Source organism: Eptesicus fuscus, chromosome 12 (genome assembly GCF_027574615.1).
Source record: "Eptesicus fuscus isolate TK198812 chromosome 12, DD_ASM_mEF_20220401, whole genome shotgun sequence".
In the NCBI taxonomy this organism is placed as follows: domain Eukaryota; kingdom Metazoa; phylum Chordata; class Mammalia; order Chiroptera; family Vespertilionidae; genus Eptesicus; species Eptesicus fuscus.
This window is the reverse complement of record NC_072484.1, coordinates 86,481,606-86,507,955: the sequence shown is the minus strand read 5'-3', so window position 1 is coordinate 86,507,955 and position 26,350 is coordinate 86,481,606. Positions and strand designations below refer to the sequence as shown.

Sequence of the window (26,350 nt, the reverse complement as noted above, 5' to 3'; positions counted from 1 at the left end):
GAGAAGAGGCCATCGGATTTGGCAACAAAGCCACTATCTCCAAAAGCTCAGCTTCAGCGGGATGGGGAGAGGAGACTGGATCGCGTCAGGTTGAGGAATAAGCAATGACTGCATGCCGAAACAGGTTTGGCTTAGTGGATAGAGCGTCGGCCTTTGGACTCAAGGGTCCCGGGTTCGATTCCGGTCAGGGGCATGTACCTTGGTTGCAGGCACATTCCCAGTGGGGGGTGTGCAAGAGGCAGCTGATCAATGTTTCTCTCTCATCTATGTTTCTGGCTCTCTATCCCTTTCTCTTCCTCTCTGTAGAGAATCAATAAAATATATTTTTTTTTAAAAAGTGACTGCATCCTTCTCTCCATATTTCGATGATTTCCAAAAATTATACATTAGTGTAAAATAAAATTATAGCTTAAGACATTTCAGTACACTCTCAACAGGGATGGTAACATGCAAAAATGTGGTCACTTTGGCTCTTAAGGGTCAAGCATCAGCTGTCTGAAATGCCACTGTAAAGAACACCTCCTTCCCCCAACAGCAAAGTCCAAAACACAGTTTTGTTTTCAGTGATGTTTATACTGTACTTAAAGCATAAGCACAACCAGAAGAGAGAACAGTAACCCACCACACCCCTTGTGAAATAAACCCACACCGGTAAATCAAAGGATAAACACTGAACACTCAAGAGATTCAAAGAAGACAATCTTTTACATTTTATATGTATTTTCCAGAATTAAATTAAATGCCATTGCTGCATTAATCTTGGCACTAGTGTTAATTCCTTTACTAAAAACAGAACAAAATAAATGCAGTTACCACTCCCACTCTGGCCCCAGAAGTAGATCGGACACCCGTTATGTTAAATTGACCTCTAATTCAAACCACTATCAAATAGTTCCTGGTATTCCCTGACAAGAGAGCGACAAAACCATTTTCAAAAGTAAATATTCCTGTTTGGTCCTATCTTCCTGGGGAAGACGGAAACGAAAATCCAGCTGCCTTTCAAAGGGCAACTTTGACGAGATTTGTCAAAACAACCTATTAGGCTTGGCAGCTAGCCGATCAGACCCAGGGAAACTACTAAATCTGGTCGCAGTTGCTTCTCTGTGGTCAATTTCCCATTTGCGGGTCAAACACTTGGACACCACCACCACCAAACCACCAGCCACGCCAGGTCGTTTTCTATTCCCAGATTTTTCACTTAACGGGAACATAAGGCCTCTGGGCAACTGAGAATTTCCCTCTTCAACATGAGAACTATGGCTTATAGCTTCTGATTTATTTATTTTTTTCTTTCATCAACTTTTAATGCCTTTATGACAATAAAGCTTTTTGTTTGTTTAAACGGTTCATTCAAGTCACTCTGGGAAGGCCCATTTGGTGTCTTAGAGGAGGAATCCCAGTAGACTATAAGACCTATAAGCACAAAACTGAGAGATTTGGGTTGGTGTTAGACTCTGCTGGATGCCCAGCACTTAAATCAGTCCTCTGTCCACGTGGACATCTGGACATAACTGTTTCAAGAATGGATCAGAATCCACAGCGGTCTACACTCTATCTACCACCTCAGTTTCCCAAACTAATTTGTCCAAATATTTGTCAAAAATATAAATTCCTACAACTCTGCCTAGTGTGCTGATTGAAGGCCCAGAAATACATGCTGTTAACAAAGACCCTAAGTAATTCTTACCATCAGGCAACTTCCGAAGTGTGGAAACATTCCTTCTCCCAGCCGCCACACTCTCAACAACTCAGCCCGCCCTCACCAAACACCAACAGTACACATTCACTGAGCACTGCTCTGCATGGGTTAATTCACTTGATGCTCTAACAACCTTAGGACACAGGTACTACAACTATCCTCATTTTTTCAGAAAAGGAGACGGAGGCGCAGGAAATTTAAGAAGTATGCACAAGATTACAGAGCTAATAACTGAGAAGTCTGGGATTTGAACCTGAAATTGTAACCAATACATTATTTCGCCCAGACCCACTTGTCCCATTTGTCCCCAACGTGCTGGCCCCAATTTTTCCCTTTGGGCACTCGTTACTCCTGGTGATGAAATTCGACTTGTACGGCTGCCGGACCACACTGGAGAGGTAACACTGGAAAAGCAGATCCCCCGCTCTTGTGGAATTCACACTCCAGGAGTTCTGAGCGGTAAGTAAAGTGAGGAAGCTTATCTTTTATTTCACGTGAGCCCCTCACTTTTCGTACCAGTGTTTCGCATGTGCTAACGTTCAGTGATATTTGCCGAATGAGGGAATGACCCATTTCCCTTCAGCATCACAAGCCACTGTCTCTGTCCCTTGTTACCGAACGGTGGCTTACAGCTAAGGACTGTCAGCACCCTGTCTCACTTGATGACGACCAGGAAGCACTGTTGAAGGACACGGAGATGCAAGCAGCTGAACTGACGGAATGGATCGCTGTACTCACCCATCACCAGTTTATGCATCTGGAAGTGAGGCCTCGCCAGACACTGAAGCTGCTGGTGCTTTAACCGCCGACGCCCCAGCCTCCAACTGTAAGAAATAAATTTCCATTGTTTATGAGCCACGGAGTCTATGGTAGCAGCCCAAATGGGCTAAAACACCAGGTAAAGTAGAAATTGTTGGTTAAGGCTTTTAAAAGGTAATCAGGCCCTGACCGGTTTGGCTCGGTGGATAGAGCATCGGCCTGCGGACTGAAGGGTCCCAGGTTCGATTCCGGTCAAGAGCATGTACCTTGGTTGCGGGCGTGCAGTAGGGGGTGTGCAGGAGGCAGCTGATCCATGTTTCTAACTATCTCTCTCCCTTCCTCTCTGTAAAAAATCAATAAAATATATAATTTTTTTAAAAAAGGTAATCAGTTGCTATCCCACTGGAAATTTAAACCAAGTCCTAGAAAGTAGCTCTAAATCTTCGGTCTACATCTCTTGTAATTAAGTAATTAACTTGCATTTTAAATATAGTATGTACCACCTTATAAGGAATGATAGGAACTGGAGGTTTTTTCCTCGCGTGTCACTTTCTTACCTATTTTGGTAAGAAATGAGATTATCTATTGAGGCAAATGCCACTATTACACACTCAACACTCATCTGTCTATCCTCTTTTTCTGCCTTTAACATTTCGCCTCTTTGCATAGCCCCTCTGGGGAAATTTCCTGGGGTGTACTCAAACCAACCTCCAAGGGCCACAGCCGGAAGAAAGGGGCTGACAGCTCCAGAATTAAACCAAGTTTATTGGGGGAACTCACCGACAGACGCAGAGACCCGAGCGGCAGCACATCAGTGAAACCTCCACGCCCAGGAGCGGCTGCAGCTTCATATAGAGCCTCGGAGCACAGGTGCCGGCAGCCAGGCCACGTGCTCGTTAGCGGGCGGTTTCTGGCCGGGGAACCGGTGCTCGGTAACGGGCTGGCCGCCAGGCCACGTGCTCGTTAGCGGGCGGTTTCTGGCCGGGGAACCGGTGCTCGGTAACGGGCCGGCAGCCAGGCCACGTGCTCGTTAGGCACCGCGCAGGCTGCAGCAGTGAGCGAGGGCACGGGCCTCCTCTTCGCGCGGGAACATTGCTTCCAGGTGCGCGGGCCAGCCTCCCGGGGCGGACTGCTGGTCACCGACAGCAACTTGCTTCTTAAGATGGCATCAGGCCCGGCCAGTTGGGCTCCGTGGACGGAGTATCAGCCTGCGGACTTGGGGGTCCCTAGTTCAGTACCCGGCAAGGGCGCATACCCAGGCTGTGGGCTCGGTCCCCAGTTGGGTGGGGGGTACAGAGGGGGGGGGCAGACAATCGGTGATTCTCTCTCATCATTGATGTTTCTGCCTCTCTTCCTCTCTGAAATCAATTTAAAAATGTATATATTTATTTTAAAATAAATAAAAAGATGGCATCCGTCAGGTCAAGCCTAGACACCAGTCTTCCTAACACGCTTATTTTGTTCACCTTCCCGATTGTCGCTGGCCTCTCCTCAGCTCTGGGACATGAATCTCCCTTCCTCTCTGAAATCAATAAAAATGTGTGTGTTTTTTTAAAGAATGCGTAAGTCACTAATTGCTCTGCATGCTAATGAATTTCCCCCCAAATACGTGTCTTTTGTCTCCACAAGGTATTTGTTTTTATGTCTGTCACCTTATATTAACATTTTTAAAATAATTAAATACAAATAAAATGGGAAATGCTTACAACAAATGAACTGATACCCTCAGCAAGTAAAAAAAACTTGCAAATATAAAAGGAAAATAGTGGCACCTCAATTTTAAAAGCGGGAAAAGCCATTGAAGAACCGTCTGTGGTCCATAACCAGGAGAGGGACGTACCTAACCCTCAGGCTAACTAGTTTGAACACAACGGGACACACCGTTGTTCACCTACAATGGCCGAGGAGAGTTTAAAGTCTGAGATTCCGGGGCAGCTGGGTCCCAGGAATCGGAGGGGCGGAGCCTGGGGGCGCACAGCGGCCCTGAGCCCCGGACCCGGCGCCTCGGACCCGCTCGGCCGTGGGCAGCGTCTGGGGCTGCGGCCTGGGGAGCCGTGGCTGCCGCACGGCGCCGGGGAGCGGAAGCGCCGCACCGGTGGTTACCGTGGATTCGGCCTGTTACCCACGTGCTCACTTCCGTCAGGGACCCCGGGAAAGCACCGGAGCTACAGGAAAACGTTCCTAAGACGTCGGGGTAGGGGGGCGGGGTTGGGGGCTGAATCCGGAGTGACTTGGCATCTAGGTGGTGGGTGGTGGTGGGAGAAGGGGGCGGGAGGTGGGCGGCGAGCGGCCCAGGTGGGGAGGCGCGGCCTCTCACGGCGCCCCGCCCTTCCGCCCGGCCCGGCCTGCCCCGCCCCCAGCCCGGGAGTCCTGGCTCTGCGGAGTCCGCGGACGCAGGGGGCGGGCGGGGGAAAGGACAGGATCCAGGGCTCTGATTGGCTGCCTGAGAGCGCGGTGGGGCGGGGCGGAGGGGGCCCGGGGAGTCGCGAGCGGAAGGCCACGGGGGTGCACTTCCGGTCTTTGTGTCTCGCCGCTGGGTCGCTGGCCCCCTCGCTGGCCGCTGCTGGCTTTGCGGTGAGGCTCGCGGGCCCCGAGGTGGAGGGAGGCGGGGAGGGCGCGGGGAGGAAGAGCCCGCTCCTCGCCGGCCCATCCCCGGGTCGAGGCCCCTCGTCGCGGCGGCGCCTCCTGGTGACCTGGGGACGCCGATGCGGCCGGCACTCAGGTCCCTGCGTCCCGCGGGGAGGGCACTTGCTCCCCACCGCCCCGGTCTTGCAAATGCTGCGGCTGAACCGAACGTCAAAGCAGAAAAGCCAGGGCCGCCGAGCTCAATGAAGCACAGATCTGTAGCTCCGTGTTCTCATCTCCAGCTAATGGTAGCGTTAGGGTAAATTTACTGTCCTGCTAATTCAAGGGCACACCCTCCTATGGGTATCCCCCATCCTAACGTCAGATCCTGTCTGACCTCTATCAGAAAACTTAATACGTACTCGTTGCCATATTTCACTTTTTAGAAATGTTTACTCCAGTATATTCTAAGCTTTTTGAGAGCTGAGATTGGCCTTGTCACTTCTGTCTCTGTATCTGACATGGTTTCGAACACATGGTAAGCATCGAACAAATACTTCTTGGTTATTCCTAGGTAGAGTCGTTTATTCAGGAGCAAAAACGATTGCATCCTATTACCGGGCTCGGGACAGAGCCCATAATTAGTTCCTCAGTGTTCCTTGAAGAAATTCAGTGAATACCAAAATTGATCAAATGGCAAATATTCAACAATATTTTTGTTTAAATCAAATGTTTAATATGCATTTTTAAAAACTGTTTTACGCCGAAACCGGTTTGGCTCAGTGGATAGAGCGTCGGTCTGCGGACTGAAAGGTCCCAGGTTCAATTCCGGTCAAGGGCATGTACATTGGTTGCGGGCACATCCGGTCAAGGGCATGTTTCTAGCTCTCTATCCCTCTCCCTCTCTCTCTGTGAAAAAGCAATAAAATATATTTAAAAAAAAAAAAAAAAAAAAAAAAAAAAAAAAAAAACTGTTTTACTACCTTAAATGAATCAACACTATTTGCCATAGATAGGTTACTAAAAATATATACTTTAAAATCAGCATTTTAAAGTCCCAGCTAGATACTGTTACCCTTGGTAGTCTGAGGCTTATAACTTTATTAGAGGGAGTTCTGCCCGGGCTGGTTTGGCTCAGTGGATAGAGCGTCAGGCTGCGGACTGAAGGGCCCCAGGATTGATTCCAGTCAAGGGCACATGCCGGGTTTGCAGGCTTGATCCCCAGTGGGGGGCTTGCAGGAGGCAGCCGATTAATGATTCTCTCTCATCATTGATGTTTCTCTTCTCTCTCTCTCTCTCTCTCTCTCTTCCTCTCTGAAATCAATAAAAATACATTTTTTAAAAAAGTACTGTTTTACATACATGTTAAAGACAGATTCTTCTCGATGCGTCAGAATTGAAAGAATTAAAAGGAAATTTCTTAGTATGTGACTCATGTTAATATTGCATTATTTTGCTTCTAAAATAATTTCTTATAGAATTAGTAGTAGAAATTCTACAAAATAGGAGACAGTGAAAGACATGAGTGAATTTTAGTTTGTCACTTGATTATTATTTACAATCTCAAACAAGCTCCCTTTCAGTATGTTATTGGGCTAACTGATGTTTATTATTATCAGTCCTTCGAGGTTGTTGTGTGTTTTTTTCACTGCTATAAGTTAACAGTGCTTTTTCACTCTTCAGGAAAGAAGAGGTTATTCAAAGAATTTCTGAAGTAGAGAACCCAGTTGTGAGTTTTTTTATCAGCTGTTTCAGGCCGGAATGGCTATGGAATGCAGAGCCGTTTCAACCCTGCTACCTCCAGATCCTCAGGAACAAGAACTAATACTAGTGAAAGTAGAAGAAAGCCTTTCCTGGGGGCAAAAATTAAAGCAGAATGGGAGTACCCGATCTTGCCAAGAATTGTTTCGCCAGCAGTTCAGAAAGTTTTGCTACCAGGAGACACCTGGGCCCCGGGAGGCCCTGGGCCGACTCCAGGAGCTGTGCTACCAGTGGCTCATGCCAGAGTTGCACACGAAGGAGCAGATTCTGGAGCTGCTGGTGCTGGAGCAGTTCCTGAGCATCCTGCCCGAGGAGCTGCAGGCCTGGGTTCAGCAACGTGGTCCAAAAAGTGGCGAGGAAGCTGTGACTCTGTTGGAGGATTTGGAGAGGGAATTTGATGATCCTGGGCAGCAGGTGGGGACAGGGAGATGCAGTATGTTGAGAAGGAATTTACAAACTGGAGCATGTGACGTCGTCATAACAGTAGGATGGAAATTTGTCTCTACTGAACCATGACCCTGGAGTGACTACTAGGGCCATGCCCTTCTCTACCTTAAGTAGTTATTTTTCCCTTATTCTCATGCCCGGCATGTCTTTGTTAACCTCTGAGATTTTTAGTAAGCATTTCCCTAGGGATTTTTCTCACCACACTAACCATATTTTACTGGTTTCAGATTCCAGCTAATCCACAAGAACAAGCATTACCATGGAAGGATTTGACATGTCTTGGAGCATCCCAAGAGTTAAACACCCAACTCCAGCCTTTAAAGGCACAGCTGAAACCTTGGGAACCTTGCCTTTACCCCCAAAGTGGTAAGAAATAGAAACTCATCTGGGAACTGTTATCAATTAGGCCTCTGGCTTTGAAGATACACACTGAATTGCATTTTACAAACATGCCACATGTAAGCCTCACCTTTATTATTCTAGGCCAGAGGTGCTCTTGACCTAGAATTTAGCAGCTTTGTATTCAGCAAACCTCACAAATCACAGTCAGGCTTCCTTGTCATTTATTTACTTACTAGAGGCCTGGTGCTTGAAAATTCATGCACTGGAAGGGGGCTCCCTCAGCCCGGCCTGCCCCCTCTCACAGTCCGGGAGCCCTCAGGGGCAGGAGGCAATGCCCCATCACACCTCCACTGCTGCCACTGCCGGCAGCACAAGCCTCAGCCAGCCCTGGTTACCTGAGCCACGGGCAGCCGCCATCCGAGGCTTGCCTGCATCTCGGGTCGGCCCTGGGGAGCTGAGGGGACTGGGGGACTCCGAAGGCAGGTGCACAGAGCGGTTGCGCGCCCGCCGCCCCAGCGGGGCTGAGGGGACTGGGCACCACCATCTTGTGACTGTGAGTGCTGCCATCTTTGAGGGCGGGGCAGTCAATTAGCATATTCCTCCTTATTAGCTGTGGGTGCCGCCATCTTTGCAACGGCGTGAGGGTCAATTAGCATATTCCCTCTTTATTAGATAGGATTCCTTCCTTATATATCTTACTTGGGTAATAATACATGTCTGATAGGCACTGGGTCTCTATCTTCAAGGAACTTTCAGGTTTATGTAGGTGGTGGACAAGCAAAAAGGTAATTGCAGTATAGTGTAGTAAATTATAGAATTAGTAGGCACTGGGCACTATACCCAATCTTAGCCGTTCAAGGAATACTTCTTAAAGAGACATCTAAGACTTGAACTAGAAGTAGGAAAAAGCCAGATAAACAGGTGAGAAAAATAGGCTAAAGGAAAAGACTTTTTCAATATTTCTGACACTGAATGTATGAGGTTTTCGCTCACAGCAGTTCTGACACTTAATGTGATGTATAGGGTTTTCCCTCACAGTAAGCAGTTCTGACACTAACTCCCCAGAATTAGTGCAGATCCCACAGGTTAAAATTTCAGTCCCACAAGACTGACCCCCCACTTCAGATGCCAATTGCAGGTAACGAGTCCAAGTTACCCACACATCTGATTTTTTGTGAATTGGCAATTCCACGACCCCCTCCTCAGGTTTCATAATTTCTCGAATGGCTCACAGGACTTAGGGAAACACCTTACTTACTACTACTGTTTTATTATAAAGGATACAAATGAACTAGCGGTACATAAGGTAAAGTCCAGAAGGGTCCTGAGTGCAGAGCTTCTGTAGCTGTGAAGTTGGGGTGCCATTCTCCTGACACTTGGATGCATTCACCATCCTGGAAGCTCTCTGAACCCCTTTAAGGTTTTTATGGAGGTTTCATTACCTGGGCACAATTGATTAAATCATTGGTCGTTGACTTTTAGCTAACTCAATCCAGCCCTTCTTCCTGAAAGTCAGGGAATGGGGCTGAAAGTTCCAATCCTCTAATCACTTGATTGGTTCCTATGGCAATCAGCCTACCTCCAAGAGTCAACTCATTAGCATAAACCCAGGTATAGTTGATAGGGGCTTATGAATAACAGAGGCGCTCCTCTCACATCGACCACTTAGGAAATTTCAAGGATTTTAAAAACTCTGTGCCCAGAACTGGGATAAAGAACAAATATCTCTCTATATAAAAGCCTTATATACAAATTGTCCCCGTGGGAGTTTGACCAAGAGACTGGGAGTTCAATCACTCGCTATGATGTATGCTGACCACCAGGGGGCGGTGTGAAACAAAGGAAGGCCCCGGACAGCAGCCAAGAAAGGGAGACCCCAGCCAGCAGCCGGAAGGCCCTGATCGGCCCTGATGGCCAGTCAGGCCTAGGGACCCTACCCGTGCACTGGGCCTCTAGTAGTAGTATAATATCACACAAGCAAAGGCCGCAACGTTCTGAAGGTGAGAGAATATACCCCATTGTGGGAATTGCAGATAATTCAATTTAACTCAACAGAGAATTCATAGAGAGGTGGTAAGAGAAACTGAACAGGAAAATGGGACCAGATTGTGGAAACCGGTATGTCATTCTAATTAGTTTGTACAGTGCAGTGGGGTACATTTGAAGGGATTTGGACAAGGGAATGACGTGATTGGATGTGTGTTTTAAAATTTAGTTGCAGGATGGAGAATGCATTTGAAGGCAAGGGTAGAGCCCTGTTAGAAACTGTTGTAATCAAGTGGCCACAGTGAGTAAATCAAGGTGTATTATGGTGAGAGTTGAGGAATATCAAAGCTGACTCCTGCTTATCGGTATTTAGATTGTATTGCAGTAGCTGTTCATTGTTAAAGTGGAGCATGTGGGTAGGAGTTGAGGTTTCAGGTTTCAGTCTTAACTGCTTGGTTAATAGTGGACTTATTTCATATACATGGAAAACATAAAGGAAAAAACATAGTGATGATGTATTTAGGTGCTTGTGAAATATTCACAAGTAATATGTTCAATCAGCATTGGATATGAAAGTCTAGAGCTTACCAGAGGAAACAGGATAGAACTGGGGATCTGATTAGCGTATAACGTAAGTACATTAGTAATTGAAGTCTAGAGGATAGACAGTTTGTAGAATGGGGATGATACGTGATAGCCCAGCACAAAATTTGAAGGAACTCACGTTTGAGTGGTTGGCCTTGAATCTGAGAAGGAACAGCCACAGAAATCAGGCTAATAATAGCTGTTTCTGGAAGGGAGGTGTTGTCCACAGAGTCAGTGTTACAGATATATGTGAACAGTGATATCTTTTGTGTTTGGCGCATCTGTTTTCTCTCACATCGAAAGTGAGTATTGAGAGTGACTGGAGAAATTAAAAATCTGGTTTTTGTTATTATCATTTCAGATCGTGAGAACAATGAATCAGCGACAAAGGAGGATATTTCAGGAGGAAAAGCAGGACTTCCCCAGGAACTTTCATTCAGAGGAATTAGTGAACACAAAAGCAGCTTCGAGTGGCTTCAAGGAAGTGCTTCAAGGAAGAAATTAGGAAGCTCCCCTTCCCCAGCAGGCAGTTGTAGTCAAGCCATCACACACGGATCTCTAGGAAAGAGATTCCATCATGAGCCACAAAGAAGCCTGATTCTAAGTACAAACTCTATAACATTTCAGAAAGTTCCTACAGAAGAGAGACCTCATAGATGTGAAGTATGTGGGCACAGGTTTAAACAGCATTCCTCTCTAACACAACATCAGAGAATCCATACCGGAGAAAAGCCCTACAAATGCAGCCAGTGTGGGAAGGCCTTTAGCTTGAGGTCGTATCTGATTATTCATCAGAGAATCCACAGTGGTGAGAAAGCATATGAATGTAGTGAGTGTGGAAAAGCCTTCAATCAGAGCTCGGCCCTCATTAGACATCGGAAAATTCATACAGGTGAGAAAGCTTGTAAGTGTAATGAATGTGGCAAAGCATTCAGTCAAAGTTCATATCTCATCATCCATCAAAGAATTCATACTGGTGAGAAACCCTATGAGTGTAATGAGTGTGGGAAAACCTTTAGCCAAAGCTCAAAGCTTATAAGACACCAGCGAATCCACACAGGAGAGAGACCTTATGAATGTAATGAATGTGGGAAAGCGTTCAGGCAGAGTTCAGAGCTGATAACCCATCAGAGAATACATAGTGGAGAGAAGCCCTATGAATGCAATGAGTGTGGAAGAGCCTTCAGTTTGAGCTCAAACCTCATTAGACATCAGAGAATTCATAGTGGAGAGGAACCTTATCAGTGTATTGAATGTGGCAAAACATTCAAAAGGAGCTCAGCCCTTGTTCAGCATCAGAGAATCCACTCTGGGGATGAAGCTTATATATGTAATGAGTGTGGGAAGGCTTTCAGGCACAGATCAGTCCTCGTGCGCCATCAGAGAGTCCACACTGTAACATAACGTGAATACAAGGACTATTCTAAACTAGAGGCCCAGTGCATGACATTGGTGCACGGTTGGGGGGTGTCCCTCAGCCCAGCCTGCACCCTCTCCAATCTGGGTTCCCTCACAATCCGGGACTGCTGGCTCCCAAACACTCGCCTGCCTGCCAGCCTGATCGACACCTAACTGCTCCCCTGCTGGCCTGGCTGCCCCCAACTGCCCTCCCCTGCTGACCCGGTCACTCCTAACTGCTCTTCCCTGCTGGCCTGGTCCCCCCCAACTGCCCTCCCCTGCTGGCCATCTTGTGGCGGCCATCTTGTGTGAGGGTCAATTTGCATATTACCTCTTTATTGTATAGGATACTTCTGTCAAATGTTTATCTTTGTTAATCAAAGACTCCATGAAGGTTGCAAACTCCTAGGTCTCGAGTCAATCAGACTTTGTGCAGCACTCCCCAGTGCACATGCACATTATCCCTTGAAAGCTTTTCCTGTGACTAGTCAGAACAGCAAATGGAAGAATTGTTGCTTCCTCCTTTTCTCTTACCATTAGGAATACTCAGGAAATAGGGAAAATGGACTAGTGCATTGAAACCTCATTTTCCAGGAGAATGTCATGAAGAGGGTAAGCAGTCCATGCTCTGTCACTGCGTCTGATTGCTGGTGTGCCAGGTTTGGGGGACGGTGTGGACAATACAAGGGACATTTTGTCACAGGAATGCAAGTTTACTGATCAATTAAGAACAGTGACATGACAGCAAGACAGATGGGGAAACGGTTTCATCAGTGATTTAATGAGCCCAGGGCCGGCCAGAAATGAGACAATAATACAGATTAATTTATCCAGCAGTTCTTTTTGAGTGCTTACTTTGTGCCAGGAACCAGGTATCATGGAAAATAAAGACGTTTTGTAGTTTAATGGACAAGGCAAACGAGCAGTGGCACTGGTATGGTCAGTGCCACGTGACATTAAGAAGTCCCTAACCCAACCTTGGTCAAGGAAAAATGATCTGAAGGATGAGGGGGAACAGACACAGGTCTGGAAGAAAGTCTGAGAAATTAAAAGTAAAAGCCCCCCTTGTGTGGAGCATGCCTGGTGAGTTCCTGGTGAAGTGGAGTCAGGTTTGTAAGGGGTGTGGATGCAGCCAGGCTCTTCAGCAGTGCCTACAGTAAAATAGGAGCCAGTGGAGAAGTCTGTTAATAGAAAAACCCTGGAGTCCTTGGACCACCGGGCGGTGAGCTTTGTCTTCGTCTGATGTGACCCATTAAAAGGGTTAATAGCTTCCTTGCTCTACCTGTAGGCTAGACCTTTCATGAGGGTGGGGTGGGGCCAGAAAGACCCCAGCCTGGAGGTTGAGTCTGTCTAAATGTCCCTCCCAGACAGAAGGACATCTTCGGTTCTTACCAGTAAGACTGACAAAGCTGCTATCAACTTCCTCCCACCTTCCAGTGCTCTGGATCAGAAGCTGCTATGGCTACCATATCATTGGGGGCTGCACCCCCACAGTTGCTAGTGCACTGCCTTGGGCTCAGATGCTAAAAAATACTTGTCAGTTGCTGGGTCTGTGACTTAATTCTCCAAGTACTCACACATGATCAGTTTTGTCTTATATCAGCAGCATTCAGTCTTTCATGAATTCTGTTAAAGACAAAGCTAAAGGGAAGTGACAACAGAAAGTAATAGTCATGGTCCATCCAGAGATTCCCATCTTCTGAAGGACCCAGCAGGAAACGTACCTCTAGACTGGTACTTCTCTACAATGTGGGAAGGGGTATAGGCTGGCCAGCAACAGAAAAACATGTTATTCAAAATACCTAACAGTTATAACTCACCAAAAATAGAAATCTATGGGCATCTAGAATCTTGTGCAGAGGATAAACAAGAGAGGTAGTATTCCAGTTGGGGCATACGCAGATGAGCATGTATTAACCAGCAGGAATGGCAGGAGGGCCAACTGCCCATGCTTAGAATGTAAAAAGAAAGGGAGAGAATCATTTGGAAAAGATGGTAAAATGTAACAAGAGTTATTCAACTCCTGTTTTCTTCCACAAACTGAAAAGATTCAAACTGAAAGGGTAGGACAAACTAGGAATGATACACCATTATAGGAGGAGGATGTTCTTTACACAGAGTTCTTACACAGATCAATAGGTACTTACTTGTTCGGGCTTTGTGTACATGCACTAGTTACTTCTCAGATGCCCATATTTGCAGACAAGGAAATGAAGGCTTAGGACCACGGCTTACTCTCATGTAGCTACACAGTGGTGAGGTTAGACTGAACCAGGCAGTAGGAATCCAGAACCTTTCTATTTCCCTACACTGTCTCCCCATTAAAAAGTCACAACAGGAAAAAAAAAATGTTTTCTTAAATAGGCAAATCACAAAAGAAATTCAATGGACACTAAGTGTTCAGCCTTGCTAGAATTAAAAAGGCTATATTGAAGCAAGAGTTGAGATGTCCCTCACAAAACTAACAAAAATTCAGGGAAATTGGGACTCTAATGTTGCAAGTGAGATGAGAGTAGATACTGTCTCTGGCAATCAAACCAGAAGCCTTAAGCATTGCCTTTTGACTTTAAAATTCTACCTATAAATGTATGCTTCAAAAACCATCATGAATGTATACAGTCTTAAAAGTGATGTTGATATTAAAGGACAAAGCATTAATATGTAAAAATAAAACAATTATGTACAGTATGATTCCATGTAAAAATATATTTATGCATTAAATACTGGAAATAAATAATCTTAAAGTGCTATACTGGTTCTCTGAGTGATAATATAGGTTATTTTGTTGGTTGGGTTTGCCAAAACCACCCTAGACCCAACAAACTGGTTTCCTTGAGTAAACACCCAGAAGATCTATATTCACAGCATCACTTCTGGGTAAAAGGTCAACAAAACCCTCTACCTTTGTACATGAGAATTAACTTTTGATTAACTTTCTCATTCTGTTTTACTGGAAACCTGTTAAAAGTGGTATGCCAACAATGTCATTCTCATTCACTGCTGGCGGGGATGCAAAATGGTTTAGCCACTCTGCAAACGGTGTAGCAGTTTCTGAAAATGTTAAACATACACCTACCATGTAAGAAAAAAAATAATATGTCCACATAAATATGTATACATGAATGTCCATAGCAGTTTTATTTGTAATAGTAAAAAACTGAACCCAAATGCCCACCAACTGGTGAACAGATAAGCAAATTGTAGTATATATATCCAATGGAATACTTAGCACAAAAAGAAATGGACTATTGACACACACGGCAATATAGATAAGTCTCAAAATAAGTGAAAGAAACCTGACCAAAACAGAGTGCTTTCTGTAAGATTCCTTTTAATAAAACCTTTGGAAAATGAAAACTAATCTATAGTGGCAAAAAGCAGACAGCAGGCTGTGGGAGGAGAGGGGCGGTTACCAAGGGAAGGAGGAAACTTTGGGGAGTTGCTGCATGTGTCCGCTATTTTGATTGTGGTGATTTCATGGTTGTATGCACATGACAAAACTTAGCAAATCGTATGCTTTAAGCATTTGCTAATTCTTGTACGTCTTTTATGCCTCAGGAATGCTGTTTTTTTTAAAAAGCGTCTGCACTTGCTAATTGTGAGGGCTGGACCCAAACAAGGTCCTGACAGGTGTACCAGGGCCTCATTCATGCATTCTGAAGATTTCATATATTTCAAGAGGGTCTTGGGCTGGAACAGGAAGCCCCCTCCCCCTACCTTAACCATCACTTCCGCCAGCCACCATTTTCTCATACCTGAACCCTTTTTTATTGTTAATCCTCACCCGAAATTTTTCCCATTGGTTTTCAGAGAGAGTGGAAGGGACGGGGGGAGGGAGAAAGAGAGAAAGAGAGAGAGAAACACCTCACACAGATTGGTTGCCTCCCACACGCACCCCAAAGACCTGGGACCCTTCAGTCCGTGGGCTGCCGCTCTATCCACTGAGCCAAACTGGCTAGGGCTCATACCTGTACCTTTTCTGCCAAGCATCTTAACCAAGTCGCATGTCTGACCTGTCTCAATTCTCTTCCTAATTCCCCCTTTATTTCCAAGAACACAGTACTGTCTTCCCTACCCTGATGCTCTGCTGCCCACTCCCCACCCCATCTCAGTCCTTCTTTCCACCCTGATCCTTTGGTCATGAGGGCTGTGCTGGCAAGCAAACTTTTAGAAAGCGACACTATGGCCTTTCTTTATAATATATACATACATATACACACTGAACGCATAATAATCTGGCCACTCAGTGTATATATAGTAGAGGCCTGGTGCACGGGTGGGGTCCCTGGCCTGGCTGGCGATAGGGGCCCAATTAGGGTGTCTCGCCCAGTACTGATCCGGCTGATGGGGGCTGGCCGGCTGGGGGAGGGTCCACGGGAGGTTGGCTGTGGGAGCGCACTGACCACCAGGGGGCAGCTCCTGTGTTGAGAATCTGCCCCCTGGTGGTCAGTGCATTGTCATAGCGACTGGTTGGAAGGGTTGCTTAGGCATATCCCATGTAATGAAAGCCCAATCGCTGTGACATGCACTGACCACCAGGGGGCAGATGCTCAACGCAGGAGCTGCCCCCTGGTGGTCAGTGCGCTCCCACAGTGGGAGCACCGCTTGGCTGACCTGGATGAGGGGGGAGGGGATCCCTGCAGGCCACGGCCCTCACCAGTGCACAAATCCGTGCCAGGGCCTCTAGTAGCTGTAATAATAAAAGGGCAATATGCTAATTAGGCTGGACGTCATTCCGGATGTCCTTCCTGACAAAGCCCGGGGCCGGAGGGAAGCCAGCCTGGGTCCCGGGTGCCTGCCGGCAGCCCGAGGGAAGCCAGTCAGTGCTGGCCGCCGGGGGAAGGAAGGCCTACTCTTGCACGAATTTTCGAGCATCGGGCCTCTAGTGTGTGTGTGTGTGTGTGTGTGTGTGTGTGTGTGTGAGATTTTTATTTCATTTCAGAGAGGAAGGGATGTGCACTTGACTGGAATCACACCCGGGACCCTTCAGTCTGCAGGCCACACCAGCCAGGGCCCCTATGGCCTTTCTTGAAGGCAGAAGACAGCCAGCTGTGTTCCCAGAAGTGCGGGCTTAACTGCCCAGCGTCTCTGGTTTCCATGGCAGCGCTGCTCCAATGCGGTCCCAGAATCAGAGCGGCCAGCGCACCTGGGACCCGGCCGACTGCGTCCCTGGGGCCCGGGCCCGGCGACGGGCATATTCCCAAGGCCCCAGGGGTCTCAGAGGCACCGCAAAGCTCTGGGGACCCGGAGGGCAGGAGGAAAGGGGAAGGGAGCACGCGCGCGGGGGAGGGGGGCCGCAGGGGAGGCAAAGGGGGTAACGGAGAAAGAACTCGTTCTGGAGTCAGAACCTACCCCGCCCCAGGGCGCTTTCCCGGGAGGTGTTTCCCGACATCCACGTCAAGAACCGGCAGACGGGGCCAGGGGTCTGTCCCCGCTCCCAGGCCCCTCGCTACGGCGGGGCTGGGCCAGCTCCGGGCTGCGGGCTGCTCCGCGGACGCGCGGGTGTTAAGGCTCCGCCGCCCGGCGCGTGCGCAGTGCGGGCCCAGCCATAGAGCTGCGGGCCCGCCCGCCTCCTAGAGCGGCCCGAGGTGGTGCCGCGCGGGGCCGGGCGGCGGCCGCAGAGCTGCGAGGTGCCGGTGCTGTGGGCTCGCGAGAGGCGCAGGGGCGCGGGGGATCCCGCCTTGGAAGCGGCGTCGCAGCGCCGCCGGGGAGCCGCGTGCGCTTTCCTGAGGCCGTGGGGAGGCGAGGCCGCCGGGGTCGCCCCTGGGCGCGGCTCCGAGGCCCGGCGAGCTGGGTCGGTCCGTCCTGGCTGGCCCTCGGGTTCCGGTGAATGAACGCCGGGAGCCGGGGTGGGTGGGTCAGAAGCGTGGGTGCATCCGCGCGAGCCAGCCCGCCGGGCCTGGGGAGAGCAACCTGCGTGCGCGGAGGGAGGAAGAAAAGACAGGTCGCCGTGAAGGCGCGGCCGGGGGTGTCGCTGGGTCTCGGAGGGAAGCGAATAGCAGCGTCTGGTCTTTGCAGCTGCACCTGACGTGGCTGGCATCGCCCCCCATGGGGTTCGAAGGTCGCTAGGCTCGGAATGGAGAAGACATGTCCCCGAGGGTCCTGCCGGACGCCTGGAGGAGGGGAGGGGAAGCTTCATAAGTTCCCACGGGAGGTTTTGTTTCCTCCTTTATTCCTTTCACACCGAGAGGACGTGTTTTGGTAGCTTAGTGTCAGGGGTTACCTCTCCCGGCTCCGCAGCGTTCGCTCCCCAGCCCAGGGTGCCCCGTTGCCTCGGGGTCTCAGAGCCCGACCTGGGCAAGGAAAGCTTCCCGAGGCCGTGGTGATGCTGGGGGCGCTGCTGAGGCTCAGGTGTGCAGCGGCCGCCCATGGAGACACCGATCAACTCTGAACCTCAAGACCCCCAGCTCCTGCCAGGTGAGCAGCAGTGTATTCTCTCTCTCGCGGTGGTTTTGGGGATGGGGTGTCACCGTTGCTGTATCAGTGCCATCAGTGTTATTGGTATTCTTCACTGCCCACACTTCACTATCAGGCAGTACCCTCTCTTCAGTGCTGCAAGCACAGTCACGTGACTTTGTTGTGACTTCTGGCCATCACATTCTCAGGGAATGCCTTCCTCTCCTTTAAGTCCCCAAATCATCCATTTCCCCCATTGTAGTCACCTTATCACCAATCTGTTACTATTTGATATTCCCCCTTTTAAATCTTTTCTTTCTTTTTGTTTTAAATATTTTTTTTATTGATTTCAGGGAGGAAGGGTAAGGGAGAGAGAGAGAGAGACAGAAACATCAATGATGAGAGAGAATCAGTGATTGGCTGCCTCTTGCATGCCCTGCAACGCGGGCATGTGTCCTTGACGGGAATCGAACCCGGGACCCTTCAGTCCACAGGGCGACGCTCTATCTACTGAGCCAAACCAGTTACACCGGAAGTTACTTTTTTTTTTTTATTCTGTTTTCTCTTTAGTATAGGTACATACTAATTCATGTCTTGGAGGTTATTTTGAGGATCATGTCTGTCACTCCAGAAAAAGGGACCCCAAAACAGTGACCTAAAAGATCAGGCATTTTTAAACCATGTTATTTTCTTTGGTTCAGTGGGTCATCAAGTTGGGCTGGGTTCGGCTGGGCAGTTCCCTCCCCCTCCCCCGTCTTGCCTGTGATCACTCATGCAGTCATCTAGCAGCTCAACTAGGGCAGGTCTAAGCTAGTATCAGTTGCATATGTCTGGCTGTTGGTGCTTTCTATGGCTTGTAGCCCAGACTTTTTCACAGGGCAGCTAGTTTCCAAACTCAGAGGCCAAGCCCTGGGATGCAAAGCACTTTCTAACCTGTTTGTGTTACATTTGTTAATATGCCATTCACCAAGCAAGTCACATAACCAGTTCCAAAGTCATTGTGGGTGAGAACTACACAAGGATTTAGATACTGGGGGAATAGGATTCAGTGGGGCCCATCTATACTAATAAAAGGGTAATGTGCTAATTAGACCAGACATCTTCTGGACATCCTTCCAGACAAAGCCACAGTGGCGGAGGCCAAGGCAGATGTGCTTAGGGGGATCAGGCCGGTAGGGGAGGGCAGTTAGGGGGCGATCAGGCCAGCGGGGAGGGCAGTTAGGGGGTGATCAGGCCGGCAGGCAGAAGCAGTTAGGGGCCATCAGGCCAGGAGGCAAAGGCAGTTAGGGGTGATCTGGCAGGCAGGGGAGCAGTTAGGGGCATCAGGCTGGCAGGCAGAGGTGATTAGGGATGATCAGGCAGGCAGGCAGGTGAGCAGTTAGGAGCCAGCGGTCCCGGATTGCAAGAGGGATGTCCGAGGGGTCCCAGATTGGAGAGGGTGCAGTCCGGGCTGAGGGCCCCCCACCCCCATGCACAAATTTTGTGCACCAGGCCTCTAGTCCTATATAATAAAAGCCTAATATGCAAATGGACCGAACGGTGGAATGACTGGTCACTATGATGTGCACTGACCTCTAGGGGGCAGATGCTCAATGCAGGAGCTGCCCCCATCCCGCAGGCCCCAGGCCAGCCTACAGGTACCAGCAGCACCGCCCGCCCCCCCGATTGCTCCACTGGTCCCCTCCAAGGCGGGTGCCAGTGGGGACCCCCCTGATCGCCCCACTGGTCGTCCCAAAGACCGGCTCTGATCGTCGGCCAGGCCTAGGGACCCTACCCATGCATGAATTTTGTGCACCAGGCCTCTAGTTATTACTATAACAAGCACCACAGGCTCTAGCTGAGATCCTATATATAAACCCTGAGAACAGACCTGGCTGGTACTAAGTTCTTTATAAATAGTAGCCACTGTTCTTTTAGTATAATAATTCTGACCCAAACTTTGTTTAGATGTACAGGGTCTCATTTTCACATCATATTTTGCTGCTTTTTTATTTTAGTCTTCCCATTGCTGCTGTGTTTTTTCTAAGAAATTCAACTTCTGTTATCCCTTTCTTTTACTCTAGGTCTTCTGCCTCTTTTTAGTTTTGGAGCATCTTTATTTATTTTATTTTATTTTATTTATCCTGTATTTAGAATTTGTCTTTCTTTAAGAATCTGTTCTTAGGCATCTAGTTCTCATCTTTCCTGAGAATCACTGGGCCTCCTCCTTGAAGTTTTACATAAATTGATGTACATATTATATTGCATCTGTTTGTTTCTCTTAGAGTGCGTATAAAATAACATTTTTAATTATAGAGTTATATACAAAAGTGCATTTATAAAATGTAGAAAGACACAAAACAAAGTTTAAATAACCTGCAACTCCATTGAGAGATAGTCACTAACATTTATGTATCCTTCAAATAATTTAACTATTTAAAAAACACTTATTGCCCTAGCCGGCTTGGCTCAGTGGATAGAGCATCAGCCTGCGGACTGAAGGGTCCCAGGTTCAATTCCGGCCAAGGGCACATGCCTGGGTTGCGGGCTCGATCCCCAGTGGGGGGCATGCAGGAGGCAGCCAATCAATGATTCCCTCTCATCATTGATGTTTCTATCTCTCTCTCCCTTCCTCTCTGAAATCAATAAAGAAATATATTTTAAAAATAAAAAATAAACACTTATTGTTGGTAAATGCTTATTAGTTAATAAGATCATAGCTTATTAATTATTATTGTCCAAATAATGTTATTATTAGTTATTGAGAGAGTTTGCTCTGTGCCACGCACTGCTCTAAGTGTGGGGGATATAGCAGTGAACTGAACAGACAAGACTTTGCCCTCAAGGAGCTTACATTCTAGTGTGGAAACAGGAAATAAATAAATATACAGTGTAGTATCAGGTAGTAATAGTGGTTATGGAAAAAATAAACCAGAGGTATCAGTCAGTATTCTAGCAGAAGACAGTGGGCTCATTCAATTGGGGTAATTCAGAGTTCCATGAAAAAGATGGGCAGGGTTACAGAAATCAACACGGGATGGAGGACAGCCTGGAGACAAACAATGATGAGCACTTACTACCGTTAGGCCTTAAGGTACAAGGGGAGAGATTGATTACCAGATCCTGGAGTGGGTAGCTATAGGATAGAGCTGCCCCATAGGAGCTGTGGCCTTTGCTAAAAGAAACACAATTACTTCCCATTCCTGGCCCAGGAAGAGGGAAGCCAGGATGTAGGGTAACCAACTCATCCCAGTTTGCTTAGGATTTAGCACTGAAAGTCCCACATCCTGAGCAGCTCCTCTTTTGGGGGAAAATCAGGAAAATTGGTCACTCTACAATTCTCCTCCCACTTTTAGCTACCGTAAATTTAATTGCAAGCCAGAGGGCACAGAACCCCAAGTGATGCAGTGCATAACCTAATATCAACCTCCTGAGGCACAGAGCGGGTGAACAGATCTACAGGCATGAAAGGACAAGATCCATCACAGCCACCCCTTTTAACCTACGGCATCCACCTTTGTCCTTTGTTCAGGTTGTTGTGTCCCCAACACAGCAGAAAAACAAAGTCTTAAGCTACTATTTCATTGCAGGTTGACATATAATGAAATCATACTTCCACCTGAAACCTAAAACTTCACTGCCACCAGTGCTGTTCATATATATTTTGCTGAATTTATTTTTAAATATTTCATTTTTTGATACAATTGCTCATTGTATACAGAAATACAATTGGTGTTTGTATAGTGCTGTAATAAACTTATTTACCAGTTCTAGTAGCTTTTTTGAGACACTTCAGGATTTTCTATATATGTGATTGTGTTATCTGTCAGTAAAGACAGTTTGACTTTGTTCTTTCTTATTTATGTTTCAGTTATTTTTTATGTCTTATTGCATTGGCTAGGAATACTGAATAGAAGTTGTACAATGTGGAATAGAAGTGTTAAGAGAGGAACCAGGAAGCTTTGCTTACTGGTTCCTAAAAGAAAAGCATTCATTATTTAACCATTAAGTATAATGTTAGCTATAGGTTTTTCTTTGCTTTTTATTGGAGTAATTTACATATAACATAGTTGATGTTTGGATTTAAATGTACCATCTCCTTACTTGTTTTTATTCATCCCATGTTTTGTTTCCTTTTTAGCCTAATTTTGCATTATCAGGTTTTTGTTTTAAATTTTTCTATTAATTTTATTGTTTATACATTCTTTCATTGTTATTTACTAGTTACCTCATAGCAGCTTTTCTCAGATGTGATTCTGTGAGAGAATTTAGCCCAAGCACTCTAAGCATCCATTGTAAGTAATGTATTAATGTCTCCCCTATTATGGTATCTATGTTTATAGAATAAAAATTTTGGGGAGAATTAAGAAAATAGTCACTCAAATCATTTTCTTACAGAACCCTGGTTGAAAAAGATTGCCTTTAAAATTACAACATAAACATTTAATTTATTGTACTTTATCTTTTTTTAATATGTTTTTATTGATTTTTTTTTTTTTTTTTTGAGAGAGAGAGAGAGGAAGGGAAAGGGATAGAAACATCAATAAGAAAGAAATATCATCAGCCGAAACCGGTTTGGCTCAGTGGATAGAGCGTCGGCCTGCGGACTGAGGGGTCCCGGGTTCGATTCCAGTCAGGGGCATGTACCTTGGTTGCAGGCACATCCCCAGTGGGGCGGGGGGGCGGGGGGTGTGTGCAGGAGGTGGCTGATCGATGTTTCTAACTGTCTATCTCTCTTCCTTCCTCTCTGTAAAAAAATCAATAAAATATATTTTTAAAAAAAGAAGAAAAAAAAAAATATCATCAATTGGCCACCTCTTGCACACACTCCCACTGGGAATCGAGCCCCCAACCCAGCATATCCCCTGATCAGGAATCGAACTATGGCCTCCTGATTCATAGGTCGACACTCAACCAATGAGCCACTGTGGCCGGCTGTGGTGTGCTTAACACTGGGCTGACAATCAAGAAATTCAATGGAGTTCTCATAGTGCCTACCATTACAGGATCTGGTATTGTTGAGCAAGGAATGGCCTCCTCAAAAATCAACTCAAAAGAGATTTCTGACCCCACCTCTCTGACCTTTTCCTAATTTACACTCCTTTGTAAGGAAGTTTGGTCAGTGACTAACCAAAGTTTGGCTGACTCAGAAAAGGGCTTATGCATTCTTGGCTAATTCATTGGTAATAATCAGGACAAAAGAGATGGAGGAGTATCTAAAGACATATTTTTTTATAATTTCGGATTCTGTATTGACTATTCCTGGGCATGATGCTTCTTTCTTTACTCTAATGATAGCCTCTGACCAGCCTGGTTGGTATACCCTCTCAGTGACAACCTGGGCGCTGCTGCCTCCTCCATCCATCCCCGATTCTTTCACACTGTTTACCTTACAAATGTTCATAAATTGTTTATGTATCAGCTCTAATTTAGTCTAACTTTCCTAGTCACTGTGATTAGATTTTGGTATTCTCAGATCTCCTGTGACAAACATATACAGATCAAATCTGGTAAGTCACTGCTCTAACTGAATATTGTGGTCCCTTACTTACTGAGTTTTCCTAGTTTCCCTCTCAGAGGATAATTTGGGGTTTTGTAGCACTCCCATATTGTGATGACATCTGTTTCACTTGAAACTTTCTAACAGTCTAGAGAACACATTCCATTTGAATTTTGTGTATTGTTCTAGATGGTAAGACCAAGACCAAGATTGGAGAGCTGGCTTCAGAGGAAGAAATCACAACAGAAACTGAACCATTGACTGAAGAGTCTGACAACCCCAGAGACGATGTTCTCCAGGATTCTGAATGCAGAGAATTCTGTGAATTGGGGGATACATTAAATGAAAAGGATAAGAACCTCTTTAAAAGAAGACAACATAACTGTGATGAGTGTGGACAAAGCTTTGCTTGGAGTACAGGCCTCATTAGGCATCAAAGAAACCATTGGGAGAAACCCTACCAATGTGATAAGTGTGGGAAGGCCTTTAGTGTGAGCTCAGCTCTGGTTCTGCATCAAAGAATTCATACTGGGGAGAAACCCTATCCTTGTCATTGGTGTATTAAAAGTTTCAGTCGGAGCTCAGACCTTATTAAACATCAAAGAGTCCACACTGGTGAAAAACCCTATAAATGTGATGAATGTGGGAAAGCCTTCAGTCAGAGCTCAGATCTTATTATACACCAGAGAATCCACACAGGAGAAAAACCCTATCAGTGCAGTCACTGTCATAAAAGTTTTAGCCAGCGCTCAGACCTGGTTAAACACTTGAGAATCCATACTGGAGAGAAGCCTTATACATGTAACCAGTGTAACAAACATTTTAGTCAGAGTTCTGATGTTATAAAACATCAAAGAGTCCACACTGGTGAAAAACCATATAAATGTGATGTGTGTGGGAAAGCCTTCAGTCAGAGCTCTGATCTTATTCTACATCAGAGGATCCATACCGGGGAGAAACCATATCCATGCGATCAGTGTAGCAAAAGTTTCAGTCAGAACTCAGACCTTCTTAAACATCGAAGGATCCACACTGGAGAGAAACCCTATAAATGTAATGAATGTGGGAAGGCTTTTAATCAGAGTTCAGTCCTTATTCTGCACCAGAGAATCCACACTGGAGAGAAACCCTATCCGTGTACTCAGTGTAGCAAAACATTCAGCAGACTTTCAGATCTTATTAATCATCAGCGAATTCACACTGGAGAAAAGCCTTACCCATGTAACCAGTGCAGTAAAATGTTTAGTCGAAGATCAGATCTTGTAAAACATCATAGGATTCATACGGGTGAGAAACCCTATGAATGTGATGAGTGTGGGAAAACCTTTAGTCAGAGCTCCAACCTTATTCTACATCAGAGAATCCACACTGGAGAGAAACCTTATCCATGCAGTGATTGTTCTAAAAGCTTTAGTCGTCGTTCAGACCTTGTTAAACATCAAAGAATCCACACTGGAGAGAAACCGTATGCATGTAATCAGTGCAATAAAAGTTTTAGTCAGAGCTCAGACCTCACTAAACATCAGAGAGTGCACTCTGGGGAGAAGCCCTATCACTGCAATAGATGTGGGAAAGCCTTCAGTCAGAGTTCCGACCTTATTCTTCATCGGAGAATTCACACTGGAGAAAAACCATACCCATGCACACAGTGCGGCAAAAGTTTCAGTCAGAACTCAGACCTTATCAAACACCAGAGAACCCACACCGGGGAAAAACCATACAAATGTAATGAGTGTGGGAAGGCCTTCAGTCAGTGCTCAGCTCTCATCCTACATCAGAGGATCCACACTGGGGAGAAACCGTATTGGTGTGATCAGTGCGGCAAAAGCTTTATTCGGCGCTCTGATCTCATTAACCATCAAAGAATCCACAATGGTGAAAAGCCATATAGATGTGATACCTTTGGGAAAGCCTTCAGCACATGCGCTGATGTTGAACATCAGAGAATCCACACTGGGGAGGAACCCCACCGGTGTATTCAGTGCAGCAGAAGTTTTACCCAACTCTCTGAACTTACTGATCACGAGAAAGTCCATTCTGGCCAAGACAATCTAGATGTGACGAATGTGAGAAAACCTTTAGTGTATACACCAACTTTATTCAGTACCAGAGACACTATACTGGAAAAAAGCTTATGAATGCTATTGATGATTATGAAAAGGGTTTTGATGCTCAACTTTTGTAAAAAAAAAAAAAACAACACACCCACAGTGGAGAGAAAAACATTGATTCAATTGTTATAATGAAGGTTTAACTCAGAGAAATTCTGAGGAGGAATCTTGTGTGTTGTAGGGAAATGTTCAATGTGAATAAAAATTTTACTAAATGTCAGCAACAATGGAAATTTGTATCTGCTATGATGTTAGAAAATCTCGTCTTATCAAGTACAACCCACAAGAGGAGAGTTTTAAAGGTATTAAGAACCTTACCAGATATTGTAAAATTCAGTGTTGTGGCTGTGCAATCAGAACTTAGAAATATATTAGTATTGTAACCTCAAATCTTTAGTGAGCCCAAATTACCTATCACATATCAGAGAAGTTATTTTAGATAATGTAGGGAAAACTTAAAATTCCTTCCTTATTTAATTGGCACTCACTCTGATATCACACTTATCTGCTGACAGCTGGAGCGTTCTACCTTATGCTAATGCTAGTGATCATTCAATCCAGTGTATGAACATACACTGAGTGGCCAGATTATTATGATCTCTGAACGCATAATAATCTGGCCACTCAGTATATATACTATATAATAAAAGGCTAATATGCAAATTGTCCCCTCAACCAGGAGTTCGACCAGCAGGCAGGCCAGCCAACCGCCCATGTCCCCTCCCCCTGGCCAGGCTGGCCGGACCTCACCCATGCACAAATTCCTGCACCGGGCCTTGTATGTACACACACACACACACACTGAGTGGCCAGATTATTATG

The 26,350-nt window shown here is 46.3% G+C and overlaps 1 protein-coding gene across 2 annotated transcripts; it reads left to right on the top strand.

The window, feature by feature from the left end:
* Positions 1–6,773: 6,773 nt before the first annotated feature.
* Positions 6,774–25,761, top strand: ZNF397 (zinc finger protein 397). Of its 2 annotated transcripts, XM_054724074.1 has the most exons (3): positions 6,774–7,198; positions 7,459–7,597; positions 10,506–13,681. In XM_054724074.1, the coding sequence occupies exons 1-3, from the start codon at positions 6,785–6,787 to the stop codon at positions 11,546–11,548; spliced, it is 1,596 nt and encodes a 531-aa protein (XP_054580049.1). In that variant the 5' UTR covers positions 6,774–6,784; the 3' UTR covers positions 11,549–13,681. The 2 variants fall into 2 exon arrangements, with proteins under 2 accessions (XP_054580049.1, XP_028011498.2); XM_028155697.2 differs by lacking the exons at positions 6,774–7,198; positions 7,459–7,597; positions 10,506–13,681 and adding exons at positions 17,134–17,959; positions 23,607–25,761.
* Positions 25,762–26,350: the final 589 nt, after the last annotated feature.

Coding starts and splice junctions, on each gene's coding strand:
- ZNF397 (XM_028155697.2), top strand. CDS start 17,911: ATGGAGACACCGATCAACTCTGAACCTCAAGACCCCCAGCTCCTGCCA. Junction 17,960..23,606: donor AGACCCCCAGCTCCTGCCAG/GTGAGCAGCAGT, acceptor GTATTGTTCTAG/ATGGTAAGACCAAGACCAAG.